Raw genomic sequence first — 27,886 nt, forward strand, 5'->3', positions numbered from 1 at the left:
TCAGAACTGCAAACCTTAACAGGTTATGATTTTCTAAAAAGGTTGTCAGATATCAAATTTATACAGAGGTATTTAAATTACTATTCTCCCCAAAACCTACAATTGTTGTCTTTACTTCAAAGACTTCTTTCTTTTACTTGTCCTGCAGAAAATGTGGTTTCTAATCTGCTTCAGTTTAAGACCATAAATAAGGGGATTTAAAATTGGAGGAATAACTAAAAATTGTACAGATATAAAATTCTGAAAGTTTTGTGACATATCTGTTGAACCATATCTGCTGTAGAAAACATCAAACAATAGAGCAACTGCTACAATAATTAATGACAACAAATGTGGCATGCAGGTCTGCATAAACTTTCCCCTTTCCTCAATAGACTTCAAACATGACCTGATAAGATATACATAGGAACACACAATGAATGTTACATGCCCAGTATAGAACAGAATGCCAGTATAACCAGATATGTTGTTTGCTGTGGTTGAAGTGCAAGAGAGTTTAACAATAGACCAGTTTGCACAGTAAAGCTTCTCTATATGTGATCCACATAACCTCAGTTTACTTGTTAAAATAATTAGAACAGTTATTAAACTGAATGTAGAGAGCCAAGGATAAGACACTAACCAAGCAACCCTCTGCCTGGTCATAACAGAGTGATACTCCAGTGGTCTACAGATTGCCACATACCTGTCATAAGCCATCACTGCAAGAATTACAAAGTCTCCACCGGCAGAAGAATAAATGACAAAAGTTTGGATCAAACATCCTGCATAAGAGATAACCTGCAGATCAGACAGTAGATCAAAAAGGAATTTGGGATAGAATCCTGTTGTGCCAAAAAGTCCACTAATGCACAAGTTACACAGGAAGATGTACATGGGCTCATGGAGGTTTTCATCCAGGACTATCGTCAAAATTAGAGCAACATTTAAAAGTATAATCGCACAGTAACACAGTAAAGTAAGAGAGAAGAACGTGGATCTGTGTCCCATCATCTCATCAAACCCAGAAAGAGTAAACCATGTCACTGTTGATGCATTGTCACTAAAGGTCATATCTGTTGAGAAATCAAAGGATTAAAAAAAGTCGACCATCTTAAATATAGACTGACCATAATATATCAACTCATATCAACATGTGTATGAATAAAGGCATACATTGTAACTTTGTAATATCTACAATGGTACAAGAGAGAAAAATAGAGCACAAATGTATATGTGTATGTTACCTGGTGTTGGGACACACCATAGATGAGATCTTAACCCTAAAGGCACCCTACATGTAGCAGTATCTTATGCCCTCTAGCACGATTACCTCATACCATGTGGAAGGACAGGGAATTCAGGCCCTTGACACCATTTGATTAGAAAGGAGTGAAGGGAGGAGGGGTGTTGCTAAATGTGGTCATACTATAAACCTTTAGAACTCTAATCAGAAGGTCGAAGAAATGTATTCCTAATGCAGAATTTTCATGCTGCATTTCATTTTATTTTCCACTACTGTTTGTTACTTAGAGTAAACATATTTTGACTATTTGCTTCAAATATCAGTATTCATAGCAGGGGGGGGGGTGAAATTCTGCTTGTTTTGTAAATATGTTACATCTGTTAAAATCTGATTAGTGAACTCATCGTAAAAGCCGTTCAGATAGATGTCAGCATGGAGGCTTGCAGAAGGTAGAGTGTGTGAGTCTGTAGCAGGGTGCAGGTGTCCTGACATTTCAACACACCTGTCAGATTGTCCTACAAGGGCTCATGGCACATGCACACACCAAGATCAGGGTTACGGTTAGTTTAGCGCTACGGTAGGAAAATCTGACAAGGTAGGTAGATGGACAGAACACCTTCTGATAAGCACAAGACAAGTAATTCATTACAGTTTGGATACGTAGGTCCACGAGGCACCGTTTATACAGGGCCCTGTTTCTTCACCAAACACACTCTCCACAGGTAGACGAATAAATGACAAAAGTGTGGATTAAACATCCAGCATAAGAGATAACCTGCAGATCAGACAGTAGATCTAGAAGGAACTTGGGGTAGAATCCTGCAGTCCCAAACAGGCCACTGATGCACAAGTTACACAGGAAGATGTACATGGGCTCATGGAGGTTTTCATCCAGGACTATCATCAAAATGAGAGCAACATTTACTAGTATAATCGCACAGTAACACAGCAAAGTAAGAGAGAAGAATGTGGCTCTGTGTTCTATCATCTCATCAAACCCAGAAAGAGTAAACCATGTCACTGTTGATGCATTATCAAGGTCATATCTGTGAAGCAAGAGGAAAACAATTCAGTCAGAGTTAAACCACTGTGCTGCTCCTTAGATAAGCCGCAATATGTAAAGTATGTGGAGGGTGAGATATTCATTCAAGGGAAAAAGAGATTTACCATACTCTATTGTACATTACCTGTGGTTAGTTGGTTCCATAGATGAGACCTTGTCGCACTATTTTATTCCCCTCCAGCCCAATACAATCATGCCTTGTAAATGAACAGGGAATTTAGATCCTTTGATACTTTAAATTGTGTGTGTGTGTGGGGGGGGGGGTTATGTTGAATGTTGGTATACCACAGACAACTTAAATTTTTAGATGTTAATCTTTGTCACCAGTGAAGGGGAAAACATTTCCACAAAAACACAGTACATTCGAAGAACCTACATTTTGCAAGTAGTCACAACAAAAACGTAAAGACCAATGTTGAGATGATGGGTTGACATGTTTAAGCATGGCAATGTATTTATTAGCAACATACCGTATTTTGCGGAAAATAAGCCGCGTTTTCTAAAAGCAGCATCCCACCAGAATGGAAGCTTTGTGTTTGTAAATCTGAGTATAAACCGCACTCGAATATTTGTCGCACTTGATACGGGAACAATGATACCAAGTAATGCACGAGTAGGCGATCTTACAGCATGCCGTTGTTTACTTCGAAAACGAAAGTAAGTGCGTAATGTATGTATCGTATCGTATCACGTTTTCAGCTGATTTACTGACTTCACGTTAAGCTTTAACTTCTTACCTTTCGAGCTAAATATAGTTAAAAAAATTGGAGTTATCTTAGCCTTTACTAGAGCCGGTAAAATGATGCTGGCGCCAGTAAATTAGCCTTGCGCTACCCTTGTCCAAACCCGACCGCACTTCTAAACACTGGCCGCTGCGGTTTTTCCGGGTATATTAACTTGATCCAGGGTCACCAAACTGACCATCAATGCTGTCAACATATCCGGGACGTAGTTATGTCCTCCACAATAAGATATCACGCTTCAACATCTCCAAACTATGCGATAAAATCTCAATTTGACTGTATACCACCACCTGCTGGATGTTTTGTTGAACTCTTCTCAAAGTTTGCTAGCCCCCATCCCTTCCTCCCCTCGACTACAGATCACGTCACACATGATCGTGTATTTTCATTGGCAAGACAAAGTAATGTTAAGCTAGCGTTGAAAGACACTCATATGCTAACCCATAGTAGCAGTACGATGACAACACAGACACACCTGTCAGAGTAAAGATCGTCGCCCAAGCGTCGCCCGAGTGTCGCCGAGTGGTCTTTCGGCCAAAGTAACTTTCCTATATTATTTAGACATGTAAACGTCCATATATGTTCTTGAAATTTTACACGTAGATTGTTTGGTATGCCTAAAATAATACTACTTACATACCTTGGTGGCGATAGCAAAAGAAAATGCTGGCAAAAAGACCGGAAACTGAGTGTCCAAACCCCGTTCGGGTTTGGACAATAGTAGTTTACAGCGGTCGGGATTGGACACAGTGACGTTAGCTTCCGGGCTAAGTTATCTAGCATAATACTTGTAGCAATGCTACTACCATGCTAGTATTACGTGTTAACGCCCTTGCACACTGACGCTGAATTTATACTTATTTCGCTGACACTTTTGAAATGGTCGCCAAAAAAAAAAAAGCGTTGCTCAGGCTGCTGCATTTATACTTCTGCGAACAGTCGCCTGTGCTTAACGTTCACGTGACACTCAACGTACTGACATAGGCGGACAACATCAAATGAATTATTTCACCTTCACATCGTTAACGCTTTTTAGGTGATCGATCGTAGAAAATGGCCGTAGCGAATTTTGAGATGAAGATAGTGAGTACATTAGAGGAGGAGGGTTGGGGCGAGGGAGCGAGAGGGTTTGGATTTAGTCATTCAGCAGACGCTCTTATCCAGAGCGACTTACAGTAATTACAGGGACATTCCCCCGAGGCCTGTAGGGTGAAGTGCCTTGCCCAAGGACACAACGTCATTTGGCACTGCTGGGAATCAAACCAGCGACCTTCTGATTACTAGCCCGATTCTTTAACCGCTCAGCCACCTGACTCCCTGGATTGATTAGGAGAGCATGTCAGTGGAGGAGGAATTTGGTTTAGAGGAGGAGGAATTATTAACAGTATTTCTGTTAGCAAGAGAGCAGGGGAAAACAGCTGTTGAGCGCTCGCTGAAAATTCAAACAATGAAGTCAACGACGGGTGCCGTCTATCTAGCCAATCACACTGCCGCGACACTATGTGATGACATCATCGCCAGTATAAATTTTCAACAATCCAACGGACCCTCCTCTCCAGAATCCCTGAATAGACTTTCCCAGGGAGGCTGAGGAGTGTGATCCCCCTAAAGTTGGAACACACCCTCCGGTCCCCCATTTTAAAGAGGGGAACCACCACCAGGTGGTGATCAGTTGACAGCTCCGCCCCTCTCCTCACCCGAGTGTCCAAGACATTTGGCCTCAGGTCCGACAACACGACTACAAAGTCGATCATCGAACTGAGACCTCAGGTGTCCTGGTGCCAAGTGCACATATGGACACCCTAATGCTTGAACATGGTGTTCGTTATGGACAAGCCGTGTCTAGCACAGAAGTCCAACAACAAAACACCGCTCGGGTTCAGATTGGGGGGGCCGTTCCTCCCAATCACGCCCCTCCAGGTCTCACTTTCATTGCCCACATGAGCATTGAAGTCCCCCAGGAGGACGAGGGCATCTCCGGGAGGAGGGCTTTCCAGCACTCCCCCCAGAGACTCCAAAAAGGGTGGGTACTCTGAGCTGCCATTTGCTGATGTAGAATCGCCGTTTGCTGCTGTAGAATCGCCAACAACACTGTACAGTCAGAACTAAATACATATTGCGAATATACAAGGTTTGACTGCTAATTTTACTTTATTTTGAAATATTCAACAAGCTGAATTAAATAAAAAAGTTTAATTTATCTTGAATAACATTTCATCATTGGTCTGAAATAAAAGTATTTCACAGGTAGGCCTACTCCACCTGGGTTGTTAAACAGCGTCTATAGTCAAATTAATATTTTCACCAGAACATACTTGAGTTACCTTTATATTAAAGACTTTATCTTTCTTTTACTCGTCATGAAGAAAATCTGATTTTCTAACCTGCTTCAGTTTAATACCATAAATAAGCGGATTTAGAATTGGTGTAAAAACTAAGAATTGTAGTACTGCCATAAAGTTCCTTATGTTTTGTGATAGCCTACATCTGTTGAACCATATCTACCGCAGAAAGCCTCAAAACACAGAGCAACTGCTACATTCATCAAGGACTTTCCCCTGTCCTCAATAGACTTTAAACATGACCTGATAAGATGCATGAAAATATAATTAATATTATACTACATCCAGCAAAGAAAAGTATGTTAATATACCCTGTAATATTGTTTTGTATGGTTCAAGAACAAGATAGTTTAACAATAGGCCAATATTTGCCATCATGAAAAATGTAATCTGTTTTAAAATAACGGGAATAAACTATATTAACAACATTTCATGTATGTGTGACAACCATTTGCTAAACTTGCATCAGGGCAGGCAACTCAAGCCATTTTTCCCTGTGCTCATTCAATATAAGTCTGTCTCATTCAGCTCCAGGTAAATCGGCAATCGGCCAATGTGAACATTTGTGCTCGTGCCCTGTTCGTATCCGCGAGCACATTTGCAGGCAACTTTTATTGACGTAAGCAAATAAATGGGGTGCTACTTTACCCATTTTGGATTGGTTTCAAACTTAGCAAAAATCTGGAAAAATTATTCTATGAAAAAGCTAGTAGTATGAGCCAGGTTCGAGAATCGAACAAAAATTATTGGGGGAGATAGTTTTGTAAATGTTGACTGGAGTTAATAGAATAAAAACGACCGGAAGAGCCGGAAGTCTAACAAGAAATGCAATACCACCTACATCCACCGGGGCCGTTGCTTCAAGCCGAGGGGCGAGGGGTGGGGGCTTGGTTTAACTCCACATTTCAGTGCGACAAAGTTTTAGGCTTTGCACATGCTTTCAGGAACTCATTTCACACGTATATAATGTACTTAGAAGCAAAACATGAAATTTACTTTACAGGATCTTTAAATTCAGTCTGTGTGCTTGGCCATGACTACAAAAGTGACCTTAGAGAACTACAACTCAGGTTGGCAGGTGGGGAATCAGGTGGCTGAGCGGTGAGGGAATCGGGCTAGTAATCCAAAGGTTGCCAGTTCAATTCCCGGTCATGCCAACTGACGTTGTGTCCTTGGGCAAGGCACTTCACCCTACTTGCCTCGGGGGAATGTCCCTGTACTTACTGTAAGTCGCTCTGGATAAGAGCGTCTGCAAATGACTAAATGTAATGTAACTCTTTATTAACTTGTCTTACACGCCCCCGAGTGTAGTGTACTGTGGGAAGGCAAGCGGTGCAGAGCGTTAAAAAATGCTGTGGTGGACACGTACCATAACGTGCACCAAAGTAAAATCGCAGCCTTTGCGATTACAAAATCTTGTTTTGTCACATCGCGATATAATCGCAAATGCAATTAATCAGTCAGCCCTACCCTATAATATTGTTTTATATGGTTCAAGAGCAAGATGGTTTAACAATAGGCCAGTTTGCACAGTGGAGCTTCTCTATATGTGATCCTTTCTTTATTAGCATTATTAACTGAGCCACTGAGAACATGAGGACAGACATGATCATCTTATTGCTGTATTTCCTTCCTGACTCTAGTTCTTAGGTTGCAGCAACAATGTTATAATGTTTTTGTATTTTTTCTTTTTTAGATGTGTAGATCTGTAGATGTGAATGGCAATTTAAAGTGTCCCTTTTCAGTTTACATTTGCTGAATCCACCCTAATTCTAATAGAGCTACAATGGGTATAGGCCCACTGGTCTAGAAGAAGGTTTCTATGTCAATGTATATTTTTTGTTTTCCGTCTGTGATTCAATTTCTTTCATCACCATAATCACAACTGTTCTTTCATCACCATAATCACAACTGTTCTTTCATCACCATAATCACAACTGTTCTTTCATCACCATAATCACAACTGTTCCCAACCAAGCGTCTATGTGTCCTAGTCCTATTCCAATCCTGTCCATCTACTGTTTCTGTGTTTTTTTGTTGTTTGGGGAGTCAGGTGGCTGAGCGGTGAGGGAATCGGGCTAGTAATACGAAGGTTGCCAGTTCGGTTCCCGGTCATGCCAACTGATGTTGTGTCCTTGGGCAAGGCACTTCACCCTACTTGCCTCGGGGGATTGTCCCTGTACTTACTGTAAGTCGCTCTGGATAAGAGCGTCTGCTAAATGACTAAATGTAAATGTTTGTTCTTGTTGGCTTCTTTATGTCAGATGTCAGTCACAGAGCTAAAGCCACAATGCGGAGGCTGTCTAAACACCCTGGGGAATGTTCTAGACTATAGAGAAATCCAGTTCAAGGCTTAATAAGATCAAACATCTACAGTCTAAAAAAGTTTGTAATCTAGCTTTCCATTGATGCTCCCAAACGAAGGTGCATAGATGTTTTTTATGACAAAGACAAAATGTCAGAGCTGTAATAATGGTAAAACGAAAAATACATGTACTTTTAAGTCACAATATAGCATTGATATAATGTAGCAAGAATAGCATTTTACTGTAGATTTAGACATTTCCAACATATGAATGTAGACAGACTATAGAATTTGTGGTGTAGATTCTTTAACTGGTGTAAAAAGTATAGTAAGATCAATTTTTTCCATACATGATGTTGTTAAAACCATTTCAATACAAATCTATCTGAATTGTACAAAGAATCAAAAATGCTAAACAACTGTCTGTTTCATATTAAGAGTAAGGGTGGCTGCAGGTCAGCATACATTTTCCCCCTTTCATTTTAGAATGTTATTTTTTCCTGATTTTATACAAAAACTCAGCATTCGAATACGAATCTGTGTCAGTTGCAGACCATAAATAAGAGGATTTAGAATTGGAGGGAATATTAAAAATTGAACAGCCATGAAATTCTGAAAGCTTTGTGACAAATCTGATGATCCAAATCTACTGTACATGAGCTCAAACAACAGAGCAACTGCTACATTGAGTAATGACAGCAAATGTGGCATGCAGGTTTGCATAAACTTTCCCCTGTCCTCAATAGACTTCAAACATGTCCTGATAAGATATACATAGGAACAAACAATTAATATTATATGTGCAACATAGAACAGAATAGCAATATACCCTATTATATTGTTTGCTGTAATTGAAGAGCAGGAAAGTTTAACAATAGACCAGTTAGTACAGTAGAGCTTCTCTATATGTGATCCACACAACCTGAGTCTACTAGTTATTACTATACCAACACTGAATAAACAGAATATAGAAAGCCAGGGATAATAGACTAACACAGTGACCCTCTGTTTAGTCATAACAGAGTGATACTCCAGTGGTGTACAGATTGCCACATACCTGTCATAAGCCATCACTGCTAGAATAACAACATCTGCACAGGCTGAACAGTATATAACGAAAGACTGAGTGAGACATCCTGCATTAGAGATAACCTGCAGATCAGACAGTAGATCCAGAAGGAACTTGGGATAGAATCCTGTTGTGCCAAAAAGACCACTGATGCACAAGTTACACAGGAAGATGTACATGGGCTCATGGAGGTTTTCATCCAGGATGATGGTCAAAATTAGAGCAACGTTTACTAGTATAATCGCACAGTAACACAGTAAAGTAAGAGAGAAGAATGTGGCTCTTTGTCCCATCATCTCATCAAACCCAGAAAGAGTAAACCATGTCACTGTTGATGCATTGTCGACAAAGGTCATATCTGTAAAGAAAAAAAATATTATAATAATTGTGCTTCTTACACAGAGACCATAATACCATACCTTACCATAGTAAGGTATGGTTAATTTGTAAAGAAAATCACAGTGTAACAGTGCAAGGGCTACAATGGTACATGACAAATAGATTCAGCACATACATGTACATTACCTTGTGTTGGGATACACCATCGATGAGATATTTTAAGAGTCACCGATGCACCCTACATGTAGCAGTATTTTATGCCCTCTAGCACGATTACCTCAGGGAGTCAGGTGGCTGAGCGGTGAGGGAATCGGGCTAGTAATCCGAAGGTTGCCAGTTCGATTCCCGGTCATGCCAACTGACGTTGGGTCCTTGGGCAAGGCACTTCACCCTACTTGCCTCGGGGGAATGTCCCTGTACTTACTGTTAGTCGCTCTGGATAAGAGTGTCTGCTAAATAACTAAATGTAAATACATATAATATACTATGTGGAAGGACAGGGAATTCAGGCCCTAACCCTTAAATCTGTTTTTATCTATTTAGTGAACTCAGAGAAAAAGCAGCACCTAAAGATGGGGCTGTTTAAAATCTAAATATGTTATTTCAATAGACAGTCTACGACTAAACTCCTTAAACCCAACCCGAAAACCATATTGTGACGATGCTGTATGTTAAAGTCAAAAAACAATCTTTGATTGCACACAAACTGCTTTGTTATTACTTACAGTAGTTTGCAAAAGTCAGCTAACACCCAATATTTTGGGTATTTGTTCTGCAGTATAAAAGTGCAATGTTGCAATTATTTTTCTTCAGTCTTCATTTCATTACCTTTCATTATGTAGTGTTGGTGTATTTTATTACGTGAGATTTTTGTTGAATGAAGGCTAAAATGTAAGGAATGATGACCAAACATTCACAGCAACAATATGTTTCATTTACATCATGTGGCCTTTTTACATGAGTCGATTATCTTTTGAAATAAACATAATTCTTACATTTGAGACTGTGTATGCTTTGAAATGTTCCATTGAAACACATCAATTTCAGCAGAAATGCAGGTATTTGACAATTCTTTCTTTATTTCACTTGTTATAACTCAAAATTCTGTTTCTAATCTGCTTCGGTTTAAGACCATAAAAAGTCCACTCATGAACAAGTCACAAACAAGTATATACATGGGCTTCTTTAGGTGTTTTATCAAATAATAAAATAAGAGCACATTTAATTGTATAACACACAGTAACAGTAATGTAAGAGATGAGTGTTACTCTGTTTTCCATTATCTCATCAAACCCAGAAATAGTAAACAATTTAACTACTGATGCATTATTCATCATGTCAATGAAGCAAAAACATTTCATTCAAAATTCTACCACTGTGCTCCTTCCACGTAGCAGTTGGACACAGAGAGATACTGTCAGCAGATACTGTTCCTCAGGTTGGGAGGGACTTTAGATGAGAGCTTCTCACAGTTCACACAACATGTCATCGTTATTTATTGTCCTAAGGTAACGTTATGATCATATTCCTAGTGGATGAACATATGGGTCAGGTCCTTTGATACTGATGTGGATGTGAGGGGGGTGGAGGGTTACTGAACGAGGTCATAGAGTAAACCTGTTGTATCCAGATACTGTACAAATCAGATATCTAGAGAATTCGTTTTATTTATTATTTTCATTGTCCTGGATGAAAGCCATAAACAAATGGTGTACAATCAAAGCATTATATGAAAAAATAAGACTATAAATATTAAGTTGGAAACAAATGTTTTGAAAAAAGTATAGAAATGAGAGTAAGAACTTAATCAGTTTGCAAAATCCTGCTCTGCTGCTAAGTAACTCTTCCTCCTGACCAGCCAAGTATCACATTGAAAAAGACAGAAGAAAATGTACATCCATACTGCCTTCCATGTGCAGGAAGGCTCTGTTTTTGCCTTGAAATAGAAGGTAATTATCGTAACATGCAGGCAACTATTCTAGGTGTCTGTAACAATCTCAATATCATGCCTCGAATTTGTGGCAGGTTTAAACCATAAACAAGTGGATTTAGTATAGGTGGAATTATTAAAAACTCAAGTGACAGAATCACAGTCACAACTGGATTCAGTTCATCATGTTTATATCGACTTAGAGATACTTCACAAAACAAAGCTATGGAATAGATAACAAATGTAACAATATGAGGTAAACAGGTTTTTAAGGCTTTCCCACGGTATTCAGTGGAGCTTTTCTGACAAACAACTATAATTCTAAAGTAAGTATACAAAACAAAGCCCAGTGGTAAAAATACTGTTGTAATAGTAACAAGCAGTCCTGCAGCATTGTTTTGTGTGGTGTCCACACATGAAAGCTGGACTACAGGCCAGTTGACACAAAAAACCCTTGCTATTTCATTACCACATAACGGCAACCTAACAGATAGGTACAGTAAAGATCCAATGGAACAAATTGGATAGACCAAACCAAAACCCACTAAGAGAACAACTGTCTTTGAATTCATGATGCTGTTGTAATGTAACGGTTTACATATTGCAACATATCTGTCATAAGCCATGATGCCCAGAATGATGAGTTCATAGGATGCATACGTATAAACAACATAAATCTGTGTAAAACAAGCAGGACGGGAGATTAGATGCGTGTCAGAGAAGAGATCCACCATGAGTCTAGGAAATAAACCAGTAGAGCCATAAAGAGAATTGATGGATAGACATGAAATAAAAACATACATGGGTTCATGCAGTGTTCTCTCTAACAATACGATTACTATGATCATGATGTTTAGAGACAACATTAAAGCATACAGAAGGAAACATATCATAAAATAAAGATATCTGTACAATCCTAGGTCCTTAAAGAGGGTGAGGGTGAAGTAGAATGGAGAAGTGTCATTTTCCATGTGACCTACTGATGGTGCTGGATGTACAGTAACTTAAGACAAAACAAAGATCAGTACAGCAGCTGGTCACACAGTGGTGAATTTGCAGCAATTATTGTAAAAATATGAAGTATAAATGAAGTATATCCAGGTTTATGTTTAAATCTTTGGATACAGAACATGTAAATGGGATCATATAAAAAATCTTGAAAAAGTTAAACTCACAAGGTAATGCGTATATATACCCTAACTGATATCATTGATAATGAACATCAGGTATTGGTCATTTTGGTCATCCATTTTTATGACCTTTTCAACTGACTAGAGAGAGAATCACAGACTTCAAATCACTGTCATTATATTTTATGTTCTAGTGAGGGGCTGTTGTCTAGATATGTTTGGTCAATTTAGTGATTTATTTAAACGTCATAGTATTGACCATAGATCTTTGTAAACTACAGATGTGTTTATGTCATGGAAGTCTGCTTGTTCTGGTCTTGCAGTACACAACACCTCCAATGTCTAATCAGTGTTTAAAATTTACAGCATTTGTCACGGCCACAGCCGTGCCCCCCCGGTTTCAGTTTTTTGCCCTGCCCTAGTGTTTCCCTGTCATTGTCTTCACCTGTCTCGTTAGCGTCATTGTGTCCACAGTGTGTCGTTTGGTTCTGTGTATTTAGGTTTCTGTTTTGTGTCCAGTCTTTGTCTTGTCTTTACTACCCATGTCACTGTGAGTACCCTAGCTGTTTTCCCGTTTTTGATAATAAACCCTCTGTTCAACGCAATGCCTCGCAACTCCCTTGCATTTGGGTCATGCCCTACCTCACACCCTGACAGTATTTGTGTAATTGGGTGTGTTGCCTTTGGCAAGAGCACAACCTATTGTTATGTCATATATATATTTATTTGTATACCAACGATTCATAGTACCAATTACATAAAATGGACACAAGATTCTGTCAGTGACACATTTTTATTTAGTAGGCCTGTCACTCTGTGGCCCGCAACTCAGCCTCTGCCTCATAAAACAAGCGGTGTATATTGAATTTGAGCTCTAAACGCTTGGCTGGTGGCATTCTTTTAAGAGAAGGCAGGAGGCTTTAAAAAAAACTTTTCCAAAAACCTTGGAGTGAGATTTGGTATTTTGGGGGGCCAACCCCAATTTTCCCCCCGCAAAAGCCCCCCACACACACACACACCGAGGCACGCTTTCACGAGCTTCACTCTCCCCCCCCCCCCCCCCCCCCCCCCCAAGGCGAGCTTTCGCCCCCCACAGACGAGCTTAACCACAGACCAGTTTGAACAGTAAAGTCTTTCAATATGAGTTTGACATAGTTTCATTTGACTGCTAATTGTAACAGCAATAGTAAATAAAGAAAAAGTCAAAATCCATGGATAACAGACAAACTGAGTGACCCTCTGCTTAGTCATAACAGAGTGATACTCCAGTGGTCTACAGATTGCCACATACCTGTCGTAAGCCATCACTGACAGAATAGCAAGGTCACTACAGGCTGAAGAATATATTACAAAAGCTTGAAACAGACATCCTGCATAAGAGATGACATGATGATAGGACAACAAATCCAGAAGGAACTTGGGATAGAATCTTGAAGTGCCAAAAAGACCACTGATGCACAAGTTACATCAACATGGGTTGATGGAGATTTCCGTCCAAAATTATAGTCAAAATGAGAGCAACATTTACCATAATAATCACAATGTAATACAATAAAGTGAGCGAGAAGAGAGTGGTTCTGTAGTCCATTGTCTCACCCAACCCAGAAAGAGTAAACACTGTAATGATAGAGACATTTTCATCCAAAATAATATCTGGGAAGAAAAAAGACATTTTCACTTATTATTGATTAGTTTTATACATACAATGTACATGGTTTTCTCACCATATTGTGACAGCTCAAGCTTATTAAGAAATTCAAGTGTGTCATGTATTTAAAACATAAGAGAAAGCAGATACCTGTTTTGTGTGCTTGGTGGTTCCATAGAAGGGACCTGTGTGATCACAACACTTTGCACTTTACAACACTGTAGGCACTGATAGATGTGGTAGTTTTATACAGCGGCAACTCACAAAGCCTTAGAGGATGCTGTCTTGACTTTGACTAAATGAGAGAATACCAAATGTATGTAAATATAGTCCTATGTTTGAGTCAACTCTTTGTAAACAAATTATACAAAATTTGAAAGTGTTACAGCACAATGATTATACGCCATCTTGCTTCTAATATTTTTGTTGCTTATGTCACAAATATATAGACCTAAAATAGGCTTCAAGTTGGATATCTGTACACATTTAAGCCAGGGCTGTCTAATATTAGCAGGAAACATACGGGATAATCTACTATCATACCTATACATTTTAAATTTAACGTGTAAACATAGCTCAACCAGCCTATTAAGTTCTTGGATCGTTGACCCTGTAGCTGACTGAAACAATGTTTATGACAAGATGTCTGTTATGTTCGTAGGTAAAGGACCTTCACTGGTAAAGGTCTGGTGCAGGGAATGTGAGGAGGAAAACGATACTGCCAAGCTACACTGACACTTCATTGTGGTGACATGACACATTGTTAACCCTCGTGCTGCCTTCCGGTCACGTGACCCAAAGGTTCATAACGAACCATCGTTGTGTTTACCCAATTTTACCCAATACAAAAACAAATAAAAATCATTTTCTTTTAACCATTCCAATGTGGGGGGTCTGAGACAGCCCGACAGTTAAAAGAAAATGCTTCACTTTGTTTTTGTATGAGGTAAATTTGTCGCAATACGACGGTGGGTCACAATGACTGATGGGTCAGAATGACCCGAAGATAACACAAGGGTTAAAGCAAGCTCATACAGACACATTCAGAGCCCAAAACTGAGTAGTTATGAAGTGTGAATGTATCTTCTGCTATCTTAATTTTTTTTTTTTCAGACTGTGCCTCATTGCCAGTTTTTCCAGTTAGACAGAATGTGCATTCTCTTGTACATTTCCATGTTTCACAATTTCCTGAATAACTTTGTCAGCTTAGCCTCTACTAAAGCAAGCTGGCCATACAACTAGTTTTTCATGTGGGTAGCTTTCTTGCTCACGTTAGCTGCTGAGAGCCAGCATTTATCCCAAACTAATGTGGTGACAAAAGCCATGCTTTACCTCTATTGACGGCTTCCTCATATAACAGGAAACCTATCCTTGACTCTTTGGTTTCTTGTGAAACCCATTCCGTATGCAGTAGCTAGTTTCTATGAGTCTTGTTGGGTTTTCAATGAATACTACAGTGATTGTTGAAGCAAAGCTGACCAGCCAGGTGCACTGACCAGCCAGGTGCACTGACCAGCCATTTCAACGCAACCGCGGGCCAAGTTCCAGTGCTCACCAATGTCCTGGCCATCTTTTTAGCATGATCTTTGGGGTGGAGGAAACCCATGGGTGCACGGGGAGAACAGACGAGCCAGGGTGACACCCAAGGACCAAACTGTGTTCCAAGTGGGAATCGAACCATAGACCTTCATGCTGTAAGGTGATAGTGCAAGTCACCCATGGAGAAAGCATTGTTAAGTTTGTATGAGTTGAGGAGGGCAGTCAGCTCTACGTAGTTTGCCTTTACCCTTCAAAGGCTAAATTCTTCTCTGTCAGCTTTCACCCTTTTCAAGTTGATGCTGAGCTTAGGGGATAGTGGAAAGTTATCATTCGAAGATAGAAGTTCACCGTCATGGATCGGTCCAGACTCCAGGATGTGTTGCAGCCAGGCATGTTCTACAGAAGATCTGATCGAAAATTTGAGTGGACTTCATCGTCTTAGAAAGGTGGCCTTGCATGTGTTGTCCGAAAGTTTTGCGAACGGCATGGTAGTTATCAATTTGTCAAAAAAGTGATTTTGACTGTAATGCAGGATTCCAACTCATAATAGTTGTCTCTCTGAAAAAACTAAGTTTTTTTTTTTGTGAATAATTAGTTAAAGATCCTGTAAAGTGGAATTAAAAACAAGTTTCAAGTTCACCACTCCACAGAATAATGTGTTATTAACTACCCATCCAAATTCGAATGGAAAAAAAACACTGACAAGTATGTTAAATTAGGCTTTTAAATCGTAAGAAAATCAGCAGTCTTCTCTGTTCGAGACTGGGGGGTGTGTCGCCTGAAGGAGCTGAAGCTCCGCCCCTCGCTGGAAGGCGCCACCTCTCTCAAGTGAGCTACCTACGACCCAGATAATGGACGCTACGTCAAGCCGAACAAAACAGTATAGAATTTATTTGTTCAATGAGTGAAACATACAGATGCATATAAATGAAATGTTCCCCTGAGCTGTAACACAGGAGTAAAAATGGACAGAGACAGCAGACAGTGAGCTCTCCAACTACTTCTAGCACATTAGCTATCATTTCACCAAAATACCATCATTCTACATTTAGTAGACGCTCTTATACAGAGCGACTTACAATAAGTACAGGGACATTCCTCCGAGGCAAGTAGGGTGAAGTGCCTTGCCCAAGGACACAACATCATTTGGCATGGCCGGGAATCGAACTGGCAACCTTCAGATTACTAGCCTGATTCCCTAACCGCTCAGCCACCTGACGCCAATTCTACACCGAGTAGCCTAACGGCTCCGCGCTGCAAGAGAAGCCGTGTGTTGGTGAACCCCGTCTGTCTCTGGTCCATGTTAAAACTGTCCGCCGTGAAATGGTCAGTGCAGAGGCGGCTGTTGTAGTTTATCCGAAGCTTTCCATGAGCGTGGATCTTCACAAAATCTATCCACCTATTTTCCTTTCATTATCAATAGGGAACTTAAATGGCGTTGCCAGATGGCTGAGCGGTTAGGGAGTTGGGATATTAATCAGAAGGTTGTTGGGTCGATCCCTGGCCGTGCCAAAATTACATTGTGTCTTGGGCAAGGCACTTCACCCTACTTGCCTCCGGGAGAATGTCCCTGTACTTACTGTAAGTCGCTCTGGATAAGAGCGTCTGCTAAATGTAAATGTAAATGTTGCAGCGCAGCTGGAGTTCTTGCATCAGGGAAGATGCAGTTGCGGGTGGTGAGAGACATCCTGAAGCTAGCTAGCTAGCTGATGTAAGCTACAATAACAGTACAGCAGAAGGAGCCATTCAGTGATCTGACGTAAATAGGTCGAAATGACGTAGATAGGTAGTTTTTGGGCTCTGCCCATTAAAACCTGATCTGAAAACGGAAGAGAAACTGTTCTTCGGTCTAACTCCACATTTCAGTGCGACAAAGTTTTAGCGCTTTGCACATACTTTCAGGAACGCATTTCACACATATATAATGTACTTAGAAGCAAAACATGGAATTTACTTTACAGGATCTTTAATGATTTGTGAATGTATCATTATATTATGACTTTACCTGGGGAGGCACATGACTATTAACAAATGATTAACATGCCTGTATTAAGACTTCATGGTGCCCCTGGGCAACAGTGACTCTCTGGTGCCCACCTACCCCCACCCAGCAGAACACAAACCATACCTATCCACAGGGGTGTATTGGTCCTTGAGTAGAAATACTTTCTTACTGTACGCAAGTATTATTTCTGAGTATCTGTACTTTACTTTATTGTTTTTTTATACATACTTTTTGCTTAATGCTGCTCCACTACATTTTCCATACATTGATGTGACCTATGTAAGGAATAATAAACTGGGAGCAAGTCAGTTATGAGAAAATAACCGTACGACAGGGGGATCCGTTTACCTCCCTGAAGTGCGGTTATTTTCCATAACTCACTTGCTCCCAGTGCATTATCCCGCTTATATCACAGCTAACTTGCCAAGTGTTAACTTAACACAGTGTGTCTCTTTACAATTTATTTGTTACCATTCGTAGTGTTGATCAGCAGATAGACTAAATAGTTCGCCAAATATGTATAACTTCACTAACGTCGCTAAGCAACGGAGTACGCTGGGGTTGAAAAGTTACCGGACTACTTGCGGAGTGCTACGAACAAGCCCCCACCCCTCGCCCCTCGGCTTGAAGCAACGGCCCCGGTGGGTGTAGGTGGTATCGCATTTCGTGTTTGACTTCCGACTCTTCCGGTCGTTTTTATTCTATTAACTCCAGTCAACATTTACAAAACTATCTCCCCCAAAAGATTTTGTTAGATTCTCAAACCTGGGTCATACTACTAGCTTTTTCATAGAAGAATTTTTCCAGATTTTTGCTAAGTTTGAAACCAATCCGAAATGGGTAAACTAGCACCCCATTTATTTGCTTACGTCAATAAAAGTTGCCTGCAAATGTGCTCGCGGATACTAACAGGGCACGAGCACAAAGGTTCACATTGGCCGATAGCCGATTTACCTGGAGCTGAAAGAAATGGCTTGAGTTGCCTGCCCTGTTGTAGCAAGTTTAGCAAATGGTTGTCACACATACATGAAATGTTGTTAATATAGTTTATTCCCGTTATTTTAAAATTGATTTTATTTTTGTAAAAACGTTCATGACATGATGGCAAATATTATATTAGCCTATGTTAAGCGTGAACATAGATTGTTGACATGTCTATCTGGAGCAAAGACGAAGATTAATAGTACTTTAACTGATAACCACAATAGGAAATGATATATATATTTAAATAATATTAGTCTTGCCTTCAGAAGCTTTTGTTAAACACTCATTATTATTTTTTTAATCGTGTCAAAGCCAGACTGCTTTTGTCGGACAATGAAGGTCCTCAGTGACTATGGGGCGCAAAAAGTGGGTATGCTCTATATGCGGCGCATAGGGGCGCAGCTCCATGGGGGCGCCAATGCGATGGTGAAAAATAATAAATTTAAAATATATATATATATATATATATTTTCAATATTTAGCTTCTGTTGTGCGTTTCTGCATTTCCTCAATGTTATATAATATTTTAGAGGACTAACAGGCTAGAGTAGGCGCCCTATCTCATAAGACTCCGTCATAGAATTTTAAAATAGAAGAGGGAGAGGGGGCGCCGTGAGCGCTGAGCGAAGATGGATAAAGCAAAAAAGTTGTCGGGGGCGAAAAATAGAAAAAGAAAGAGGGAAAGGGAGATGACATGTCGAGGGATGCAACAGCAATTGAATACGTGGATTGTGAAAGCCAAAAGGTAGGATTACAAGTGTCACGCCTGTGCTTGAAGGCTTGCAAATATTCATGTTAACAGCTAGCGTTTGCCAACACTGGGAATGTAGCAGCCAAATTGGGGTTTAAGGCTAGTTTAGAATATGCAAAAACGAGGTTGAAAACTGGAAAATAAAAAGTAGCATCATGTACAATAAATGACAAGAATCTGGAAAACATAACTAATGCAATAACTCTGGTTTACCATCATGCATCAAGCTAGATACCAAACTTGGAGGCTTGCAAATATTCATGTTAACAGACTGTTCTCAGATTAGCTAACGCTAGTGTTTTCTAACACTAGCAGCTGAAGTGGGGTTTACGGCTATCTTAATGCAAACCAATGTTTATGATAGCAAGATTTAGATTTTGGTTAAACCCAATGGTACCAATCCCATGCATGACATATCTCAATTTTATTAAGATAAAATAACAACTGGTAAATATAAGGTAGCCTGCACAATAAATGACAAGAAGCTGGAAAACATAACTTGTGCAAAAACTCTGGTTTACCATGGAATCAATAATATATTCAGTTTTACCATTAGCTGTTCATATTAGCTGTGCTGTCAGACATACAGGCTATAGCGTTAGTTACATCTGTTAGGTGACATGGAAGCTGTAATTACAGGGTCACATATCTCTCTTTCTGTCTGTGCTAAGTGGCTCTCCATATTTCTACTTTTTAAAACAGCAGCACAACCTTACTGCATAATAGTTGTCTTATCTGATGCTATCACTAGGCTGATTTAAGAAATGAATGTAGGCTGCTATATTTAACAGTGAGTTCATTTCATTCAGGTGTGAGGATGGTGGATCAGGAAAGACACGGGAGGACAACAGGTAGGTCTAACATTAGGTGGTAGTGTAGGGGGAGCCACTTGATACCAACAGATTAATTTCTTAATATTATTAATATGGAAAAACTCATATGGAAAATCTATTACATAATGTTTTTTTGACAATGTGTGTTAGTGGAGAAGAACACAGGCAAGTGAATGAGACAGACATGATGTCGGCGATGGCAAGTAGAGATGAGGCCAGTGATGACATCAGGTAGGAGTTCTGTTAGTTAGACCACACAAAACGAAATGTCCAGTATGGTTTGAAGTTCTGTTGACCAACCTATTCATTGTGTCCTTTTGGGGGGTAAAATAGTGCAGACAGAGATGGAAAGCCACTCACCACTGAGGAGGAATTGGGGGAGAATGTGGAACAGATAGGTGAAGATGAGGTGGAAGAGAATGTGGAACAGAGAGGTGAAGATGAGGTGGAAGAGAGTGTGGAACAGATAGGTGAAGATGAGGTGGAAGAGAATGTGGAACAGAGAGGTGAAGAGGAGAGGACTGAGACAAGGCCTTACTCAGAAGATCCATCTGACTGGCCACCACCACACCAGATTGAGGACTCGTTTAGGCAGTGTATGGTTGAGAATGGCCCACAGAAATGTCCTGATGGGCCGTATCCAAGATCAGACAAGAGTAGAAGGTGTTTTTCCAAAGCATACTGTTTTCGTTCAATGTCCAATGGAGAAAAAGTGTATCGGGATTGGTTACTGTACTCCAAAAGTACGAATAAAGTTTATTGTTTTGTATGTAAGCTTTTTGGTGGAGCTAGAGTTGTTAACACACTCTTTGTGGTGGGGTACAATAACTGGCAGTGTCTTTCAAAAACGTTGCAGCCCCATGAAACCAGTGGTTATCACATAAATGCTTATCTGTTGTGGAACGAATTAGCATCCCGCTTAGGCCTTGGTAAAACCATTGACAGAACATTGCAAAGAGCCATAGATGCTGAAAAGGCACACTGGAGAAGTGTGTTAATGAGAGTGATCGACTGCATACTCTTCCTTGCAGAAAGGAACTTGCCACTGAGGGGGAAGAATGCTAAGTTAGGAGATCCTAAAAATGGAAATTTCCTGGGTGTCCTTGAGGTCATAGCACAATATGATGTCACACTAGCAGAGCATCTCAGAAAGGTAGCCTCTAAAGAAACCACAGGATATCTTTCCTGGTGCACTCAAAATGAATTTTTAGATTCAATTTCAGCATGTGTACTTGTTAAAATTTGTGCCCAGGTCAAAGCCTCCAAGTACTTTGCAGTGGAGTTGGATTGCACACCTGACATTTCAAAGCAGGAGCAGGCCTCAGTAATAATCCGGTATGTTCATACAGACGACAACAAGAATGCCACCATCAATGAGTCTTTTGTTGGCTTCACAGTCGTGAAGGACACAACTGGTAAAGGCCTCACAGAAACACTGACTGGGGTGCTGGATAATCTGGGTTTGGAGTTGGCTAACTGTAGGGGGCAGAGCTATGACAATGGCTCAAATATGAGGGGTATACACAAGGGTGTGCAAGCATTGGTGCAGCAGAAGTGTCCAGAGGCACTATTCATCCCCTGCTGTAGCCACAGTCTGAACCTCCTGTTATGCGATGCTGCGTCATCAAACAGTGTGTCTTACCTTTTTTGGCACTCTCCAAAGACTGTACACCATGTTTTCGGCTTCAGTGAAGAGGTGGGATATTTTAAAATAATTTGTGGACATTACACTGAAGCCTCTGAGTGATACCAGGTGGGAGGCAAAACTAGACTCTGTCAAAGCTTTCCAGTTAAGGGGGATTCTTGATGCTTTGGAAAAGCTTGAGGAAGTGGAAAAAGATGGCAAAACTGTCTCAGAAGCAAAGTCACTGTCTGGCGAGATTGTCAGCATGGAGTTTCTCATGTGCCTCTTGGTTTGGTATGATCTATTGTCAGAGATCACCTATGTCAGCAAGGCAATGCAAGCAGTGAACATCTCAATGGACACTGCCATTAGAATGATAGATTCTCTTAAAGAATTCTTGCTTAAGTATAGAGTGGAGGGCTTTCAAAAATCCCTTGACATTGCATGCCAAATAGCCATTGAGATGGATGCTTCCCCTGAGTTTAGAGACAGACATTTCAGAAAGCAAAAGAGATTTCATGGTGATGATTCCAGCACTGGCCATTATGAGCAGGAACCCGAGACCCATTTTAGGTGCATGGTTTTCAATGTAATTGTTGACACAGTAATTCAGGAGTTGTCTGACAGATTTATCAATCTTCAGCTAATGTCCGAAAAGTTTAAGTTCATCTTTAAAATGGAACACATGACAAAAGCTGAGTTGGAGGAATCAGTGACAAGATATGCCCTGGCTACCAATGATGTTTCAAGTGATATCATTCAGGAAATTTACCCAGCAAGCCGTCTACTTAGGGGTCATGAAAAGGCTCTGGATAAATTAAATGTCCTCCTACAGGAGAACCTTGATTTGGTTTTTCCAAATCTAACGGTAGCCCTGAGAGTTTTCCTGACAATGCCTATGACAGTTGCCTCTGCGGAGAGATCGTTCAGCAAGCTAAACCTGATAAAGACATACCTTCGTTCCAACATGAGTAATGATCGCTTAACCCAATTAAGACATACCTTCGTTCCAACATGAGTAATGATCGCTTAACCCAATTAGCAGTCATTTCAATAGAAAACAGTGTGGCACGAAGTATTTCATTTGATGCAATACTAGATAAATGGGCAAGTGCAAAGGCACGGCATGTTGGTGGGGGGGGGGGGGGGCGCCAAAATTGTTGCTGCATACCCCTCCGACACTGGGTAGTTGCGCCCCTGTGTTTCACCCCCACTTAAATCTGATGGAAACGTCTTGTATATAGTTCTGTTAATATGCCCCTTTCAAAGGCACGTTCAATAAAGTAGATTATATTTTAGACACACTTCTCAATTTACATTTAGTCATTTAGCAGACGCTCTTATCCAGAGCGACTTACAGTAAGTACAGGGACATTCCCCCGAGGCAAGTAGGGTGAAGTGCCTTGCCCAAGGACACAACGTCAGTTGGCATGACCGGGAATCGAACTGGCAACCTTCGGATTACTAGCCAGACTCCCTCACCTCTCAGCCAACTGACTCCCTTTTGGCAATTTATTACATTATTACCAAGTCTTGTTAGATCACGTTATATCCATTAATAGGCGTTTGGGTTAGGGTTAACCCTACAAAACCAATTGTAGGTTGAACATATAAAACACAAGCCACATTTCTACACTGATGTTAAATTGAAGGCAGTGTGATTTTCGTGGCATTTCGTTTGAATATAAAGTTGACAGTAAGCTATGGTAAGTCTGCATTATGGAAGATTTCTGTTACAAAAATAACTATTAAGCTTTCTTTGCCTGGCGAGAACAACGGCGGAGCTAAGTGTTCATGTTAACAGTTTATTTAATCCGATACAATGCGTTGGAAATCATACTCAAATCACGAAGAAAAAAAACAACATGTGATGAGTTCCATCTAGAATAGCCCTATATTTAGCCCTATAGCCTATTTCTAAAAAACAAGTGAAAGGAATACTATACAGTGACAGCATACATTTCCGTAAAGTTTGCATCATGTCTCTGATTCTTATCGGACTTGTACCCCATTCTGCCACTGCAATGTAGTGATGTGTCGTTCGTGAACGATTCGTTCATTTTGAACGAATCCTTACAAGGACTCGGGAGTAACGAGTCCTCTCAAAGAGTGATTCGTTCATTTTCTCGTGGCCGCGCATCGGGACTGTTGCATAGGCTCGTCCAAGTAAGCAGAAATTATTCGTTCATTTCCCGACTCGGTCTTCGGGTACGAGTCTTTAGATCATTTTTCACGTGACCTGCATAGGCTCTGTAGTGGTAGCTAGAGGAAACGCTAGAGGGAACGATTCGTTCATTTCCCGACTCGGTCTTTCTACGAGTCTTTGGATCATTTTTCACGTGACCTGCATAGGCTCTGTAGTGGTAGCTAGAGGAAACGAACGATTCGTTAATTTCCCGACTCGGTCTTTCTACGAGTCTTTGGATCATTTTTCACGTGACCTGCATAGGCTCTGTACTGGTAGCTAGAGGAAACGAACGATTCGTTAATTTCCCGACTCTGTCTTTCTACGAGTCTTTGGATCTTTTTTCACGTGACCCGCATTGTATTTTTTAGTAGAGGAAACAGTTTCCTCATTCCCTTTCGCGTGGCCGCTGTTTTAGTAAGATGTGAATGACATTCGCTCAAGTCATCATACTGACTGGTTTTGTTATTTTCACTTTACATTTACACTTACAGTTTAGTGCAGTGTAATTGTTTGCCGTGATAATTAAATGCTAGTGTGATAATAAATGACCAAATCATACAAACTGTCATGATACATTATTTTAATGCAGGAATTTCTTTTAAAATAGTATCTGCTGGTGCACATGTCATGCACTAACCTACATGAGAATATGATAAGTTTTTGCAGTGGACGGATAGCCCCCCCCCCCACGTGTACAGCTAGTTGCAAGCGTGCACGAGGTCTCGGAGCTAGGGGGAAAAAAGAGCCACTGTTTAAAGCTACACCAGAAGAGTCGGAAGTGGAAAGATGGCGCGGTCCAGTTTCGTACTCTCGCTTGCCTCACTGCGCCACTGAGCACTTTTCATAGAAATGAATGGGGACGCCATCTTGGAAGACAAAAGTTGCTTCCTCTAGTTATATTAACTCTATGGCTACGAAAGACGTGAATCCGAGGCAAAGGGCCACTTCCCTTGACAGCGGTCAATTATACATAGCAACGGTCAAATATAAAAAATTGCCTAATTGACCGCAGAACTTTGGGAAGCCCCATTCAAGTGAATGGAGCATTCTACTGCATTAAGAACAGTAATACATTTATTTATTATATGGCAACGACAGTACGAGCGTTCTGATTGGCTAATGGGTAGTCATGCCAGCCGCGTATTGACCTGATCGCCGGTCTGCGGTCTGATACGTATTCTTATTGCCCTCCGCTAATGTCATCTTCAAAATGAGCGATATCGAGGAGTTTTAGTATCCATATGACAATGAAGACATCAACAGCGATGAGGACATTCTTAACTTTCTAAAAGAGCAGAAAAGTGTGAACACAGAGAGAAAAACGACAAGCGCTAGGCAGATTGCTAGGTTTGGTTGCTCAGATTTCCGATTTCCTGAAACACACCGTGAGAAGACTTGAGTAGAGCTGAACAAAACGACATGTTTTAAATGAAGAGCTAAAAATTCCATATAATAAACAGCTTACTAACCTCGACCGTTCGGTCATGCCGGGAAATATCAAACTACGTCTTTGCCTCGCTTTGCCTCGGATTTGCCTCGCTATCGCTCGGTCGATACGTTAAAACATCAGTTTGATATTTCCCGGCATGACCTCACTCGGTTAGTAAGTAGTTAGTTATTATTATTTTTTTATTATAAAAAATACATCGGTTGCTTGGTGCCCCTGGAGTGTTGGTGCCCCTGGGCAGTTGCCCAATTGCCCATATGGTTAATCCGGCCATGATGATTAAGTATTGTCTCAATCCATGGATGCCGCCATTGTGGTAATTAACACATGAATTAACGGTATTACCATTAGTTTACCCTGTTAACTCAGAGTTTTAGTTCACACAGTTAACTAACAGTATTAGTTTACACATTTAAATAAAGCAGTTAACTCACATATCAGTTCATGTGTTAATATCAATAGGAATTGATCCATGATGCCAGATTTAATAAATTGTAAACATATTTGACTCCCTATCAACAAATGATGTGTTAAAGATTAATGCATAATTAAGTACCTTTTAAGTTATGTATTAATTTATGATGATTCAAGGATTAGTTAAAGCATTAATGAACGCTCATTAATGCACCCTTATTGTAAAGTGTTACCGATATATCTTACAAAATACACAATGACAGCGTTCATTAAGTTTTTAGTTTTCTCATGGACTCCTCCCCAGGTTCCTAAATAAACATGTCGGTAATGAAGTGATAGATGTAAAAAACTGTCAAGTAAATGCTGTTGACAACACTTTAAACCACAGGCAGTTGACCAAATCTGATCACTCATGTTCAAACGGGTGTTGTCATATCACAGATATTAGGCCTACATTTCACACAGATGTGAGGTCAGATCACTTTCTGCAACCTGCCATATGGAATCATTGGTGTCAATTCCAGAGAGACATGATAGATGCTGAAAGACATTCAGTACATTTTATATTTGGCAGGCATTTCCCGGTGCAGCACATTTTTGATAAGGCAGTTACTTTTTGATAATGTACAGTTCAATTGGAACTTCATGTTGTTCTGGTACCAATAATGTTATTTGAGTACTTTGTATCCCAGACTTTCTTTTCACCAGATGATCATCTAATTTCAGTGCAAAACTTTGCACAGATGTATAGTGTGTATATTTACACAAGAAAACATTCCGTCATTCTGTATATCAAAACAACAAATCTCTTACTTAAAAGATCTAAGCACATCTAAGTCTAAGAGCATAGAAATGTGGTACATTTAACAGTAAAAAACAATGGCAGCTTGCTTGCATGTTTAACGCTGGTTCAAAACTCATTCACTGAACCTAGCTCTTGAAATTCAGACTTTTTTCAGCTGGCACAGTCAGCAAGAACAATCATGTGAAACTAAACACAGTTTAACTGATGGACAATGACAAGGTAGGTGCTTTCACAAAATTATTTTAGATTAAGAGTTCATAATAACCTGGTAATGTAGTGTACATCATTACAAATTATGAAGTTAAAATATATTTTACATTAAAGACATTTTATTTGTTTTAACTTTCGTACATAATCTAAGTATTCTGTTTTGAACCCGAGTCAATTTAAGACCATATATTAAGGGGTTAAGAATTGGTGGGACAACAAGAAATTCTATTGCCAAAAAGTTCTGAAGACTTAGTGGCAAATCTCTTGAACCATATCGAGAATACAATACATCAAAAAGCAAAGCAACGATTACATTAAATAATGACAGAAAATGTGGCATACAGGTCTGCATGAACTTTGCCTTGCTTACAATAGACTTTAAACTTGATCTGATCAGATATACATATGAACACACAATGAAAATAAAATGACCAAAATAGAAGACTATGATTATGTATCCAATGATATTGTTTGGAATGGTTGAAGTGCAAGATAATTTAACAATAGACCAGTTATCACAGTAAAGTCTGTCTATATGGGATCCACACAACCTCAATATACTGGTTAATGTATAACCAGCAGTGAAAAAACACCATGTAGATAGCCAGGGATAAGAGACTAACTGAGTGACCCACTGCTTAGTCATAACAGAATGATATTGCAGTGGTCTACATATTGCCACATACCTGTCATATGCCATCACTGCTAGAATTGAAAAGTCACAACAGGAAGACGAATATATTACAAAAGCTTGAATGAGACATCCTGCATAAGAAATCACATGAGAATGATACAGTAGATCTAGAAGGAACTTGGGGTAGAATCCTGAAGTCCCCAAAAGTCCACTGATGCACAAGTTACACAGGAAGATGTACATGGGCTCATGGAGGTTTTCATCCAGGACTATAGTCAAAATGAGAGCAACATTTACCATAATAATCACACAGTAACACATTAAAGTGAGAGAGAAGAGTGTTGCTCTGTAGTCTATTGTCATATCCAATCCAGAAAGAGTAAATGAAGTGGATATGTTATCCATCAATACTAAATCTTGAAGTAAAGATACCTTGTCTTGGCTCGTTCCACAAATGTGATTCCTCGTGCTGCGTGTGTCAGTTTAATGTTTCTCACTGTCCTGTTTACAAGTTGTCATCAGGACCCTTGACGCTGACTGCATAGCAACAGTAAACATTGTTGACATATTCAGTGTGGAACAAGTGTTACATTTACTTTGTGTTCACAAAATGTGTAATTGTAACACAGGCGATGGTAACACTATTTGAATAGTTTGT

At 40.0% G+C, this 27,886-nt stretch overlaps 5 protein-coding genes across 5 annotated transcripts; all 5 read right to left on the reverse strand.

The window, feature by feature from the left end:
* Positions 1-111: 111 nt before the first annotated feature.
* Positions 112-2,432, reverse strand: LOC136959934 (olfactory receptor 2B6-like). The gene is made up of 3 exons (XM_067254182.1): positions 2,413-2,432; positions 2,001-2,271; positions 112-780 (listed from the first exon to the last, which is right to left on the reverse strand). Exons 1-3 carry the CDS (start codon positions 2,430-2,432, stop codon positions 112-114), a joined length of 960 nt encoding a protein of 319 aa, XP_067110283.1.
* Positions 2,433-8,155: 5,723 nt separating this feature from the next.
* LOC136959944 (olfactory receptor 2K2-like) lies at positions 8,156-9,103 on the reverse strand. The gene has a single exon (XM_067254193.1). It carries the CDS (start codon positions 9,101-9,103, stop codon positions 8,156-8,158), a length of 948 nt encoding a protein of 315 aa, XP_067110294.1.
* Positions 9,104-11,039: 1,936 nt separating this feature from the next.
* Positions 11,040-11,987, reverse strand: LOC136959952 (olfactory receptor 10J4-like). Its single transcript, XM_067254205.1, has one exon. The coding sequence runs from the start codon at positions 11,985-11,987 to the stop codon at positions 11,040-11,042; it is 948 nt and encodes a 315-aa protein (XP_067110306.1).
* A 968-nt stretch (positions 11,988-12,955) lies between these two features.
* On the reverse strand, positions 12,956-13,818 carry LOC136959961 (olfactory receptor 4M1-like). Its single transcript, XM_067254216.1, is given in 3 exon segments — positions 12,956-12,985; positions 13,245-13,614; positions 13,616-13,818. Coding segments are annotated over 3 exon segments (603 nt in total).
* Positions 13,819-26,697: 12,879 nt separating this feature from the next.
* LOC136959989 (olfactory receptor 4C3D-like) lies at positions 26,698-27,636 on the reverse strand. Its single transcript, XM_067254246.1, has one exon. The coding sequence runs from the start codon at positions 27,631-27,633 to the stop codon at positions 26,698-26,700; it is 936 nt and encodes a 311-aa protein (XP_067110347.1). The 5' UTR covers positions 27,634-27,636.
* Between the last annotated feature and the right edge of the window lie 250 nt (positions 27,637-27,886).

This window comes from Osmerus mordax, chromosome 2, assembly GCF_038355195.1.
Source record: "Osmerus mordax isolate fOsmMor3 chromosome 2, fOsmMor3.pri, whole genome shotgun sequence".
Lineage (NCBI taxonomy): Eukaryota > Metazoa > Chordata > Actinopteri > Osmeriformes > Osmeridae > Osmerus > Osmerus mordax.

What these genes read in the sequence shown, in the direction of transcription:
- LOC136959989 (XM_067254246.1), bottom strand. Translation starts at nt 27,633, where the DNA reads ATGGATAACATATCCACTTCATTTACTCTTTCTGGATTGGATATGACA.
- LOC136959952 (XM_067254205.1), bottom strand. Translation starts at nt 11,987, where the DNA reads ATGGAAAATGACACTTCTCCATTCTACTTCACCCTCACCCTCTTTAAG.
- LOC136959934 (XM_067254182.1), bottom strand. Translation starts at nt 2,432, where the DNA reads ATGGAACCAACTAACCACAG. An exon ending in ATGGAACCAACTAACCACAG is followed by an intron (nt 2,272 to 2,412) that starts GTAATGTACAAT and finishes CTTGCTTCACAG; the next exon opens with ATATGACCTTGATAATGCAT. An exon ending in ATCTACTGTCTGATCTGCAG is followed by an intron (nt 781 to 2,000) that starts GTTATCTCTTAT and finishes TCTGATCTGCAG; the next exon opens with GTTATCTCTTATGCAGGATG.
- LOC136959944 (XM_067254193.1), bottom strand. Translation starts at nt 9,103, where the DNA reads ATGACCTTTGTCGACAATGCATCAACAGTGACATGGTTTACTCTTTCT.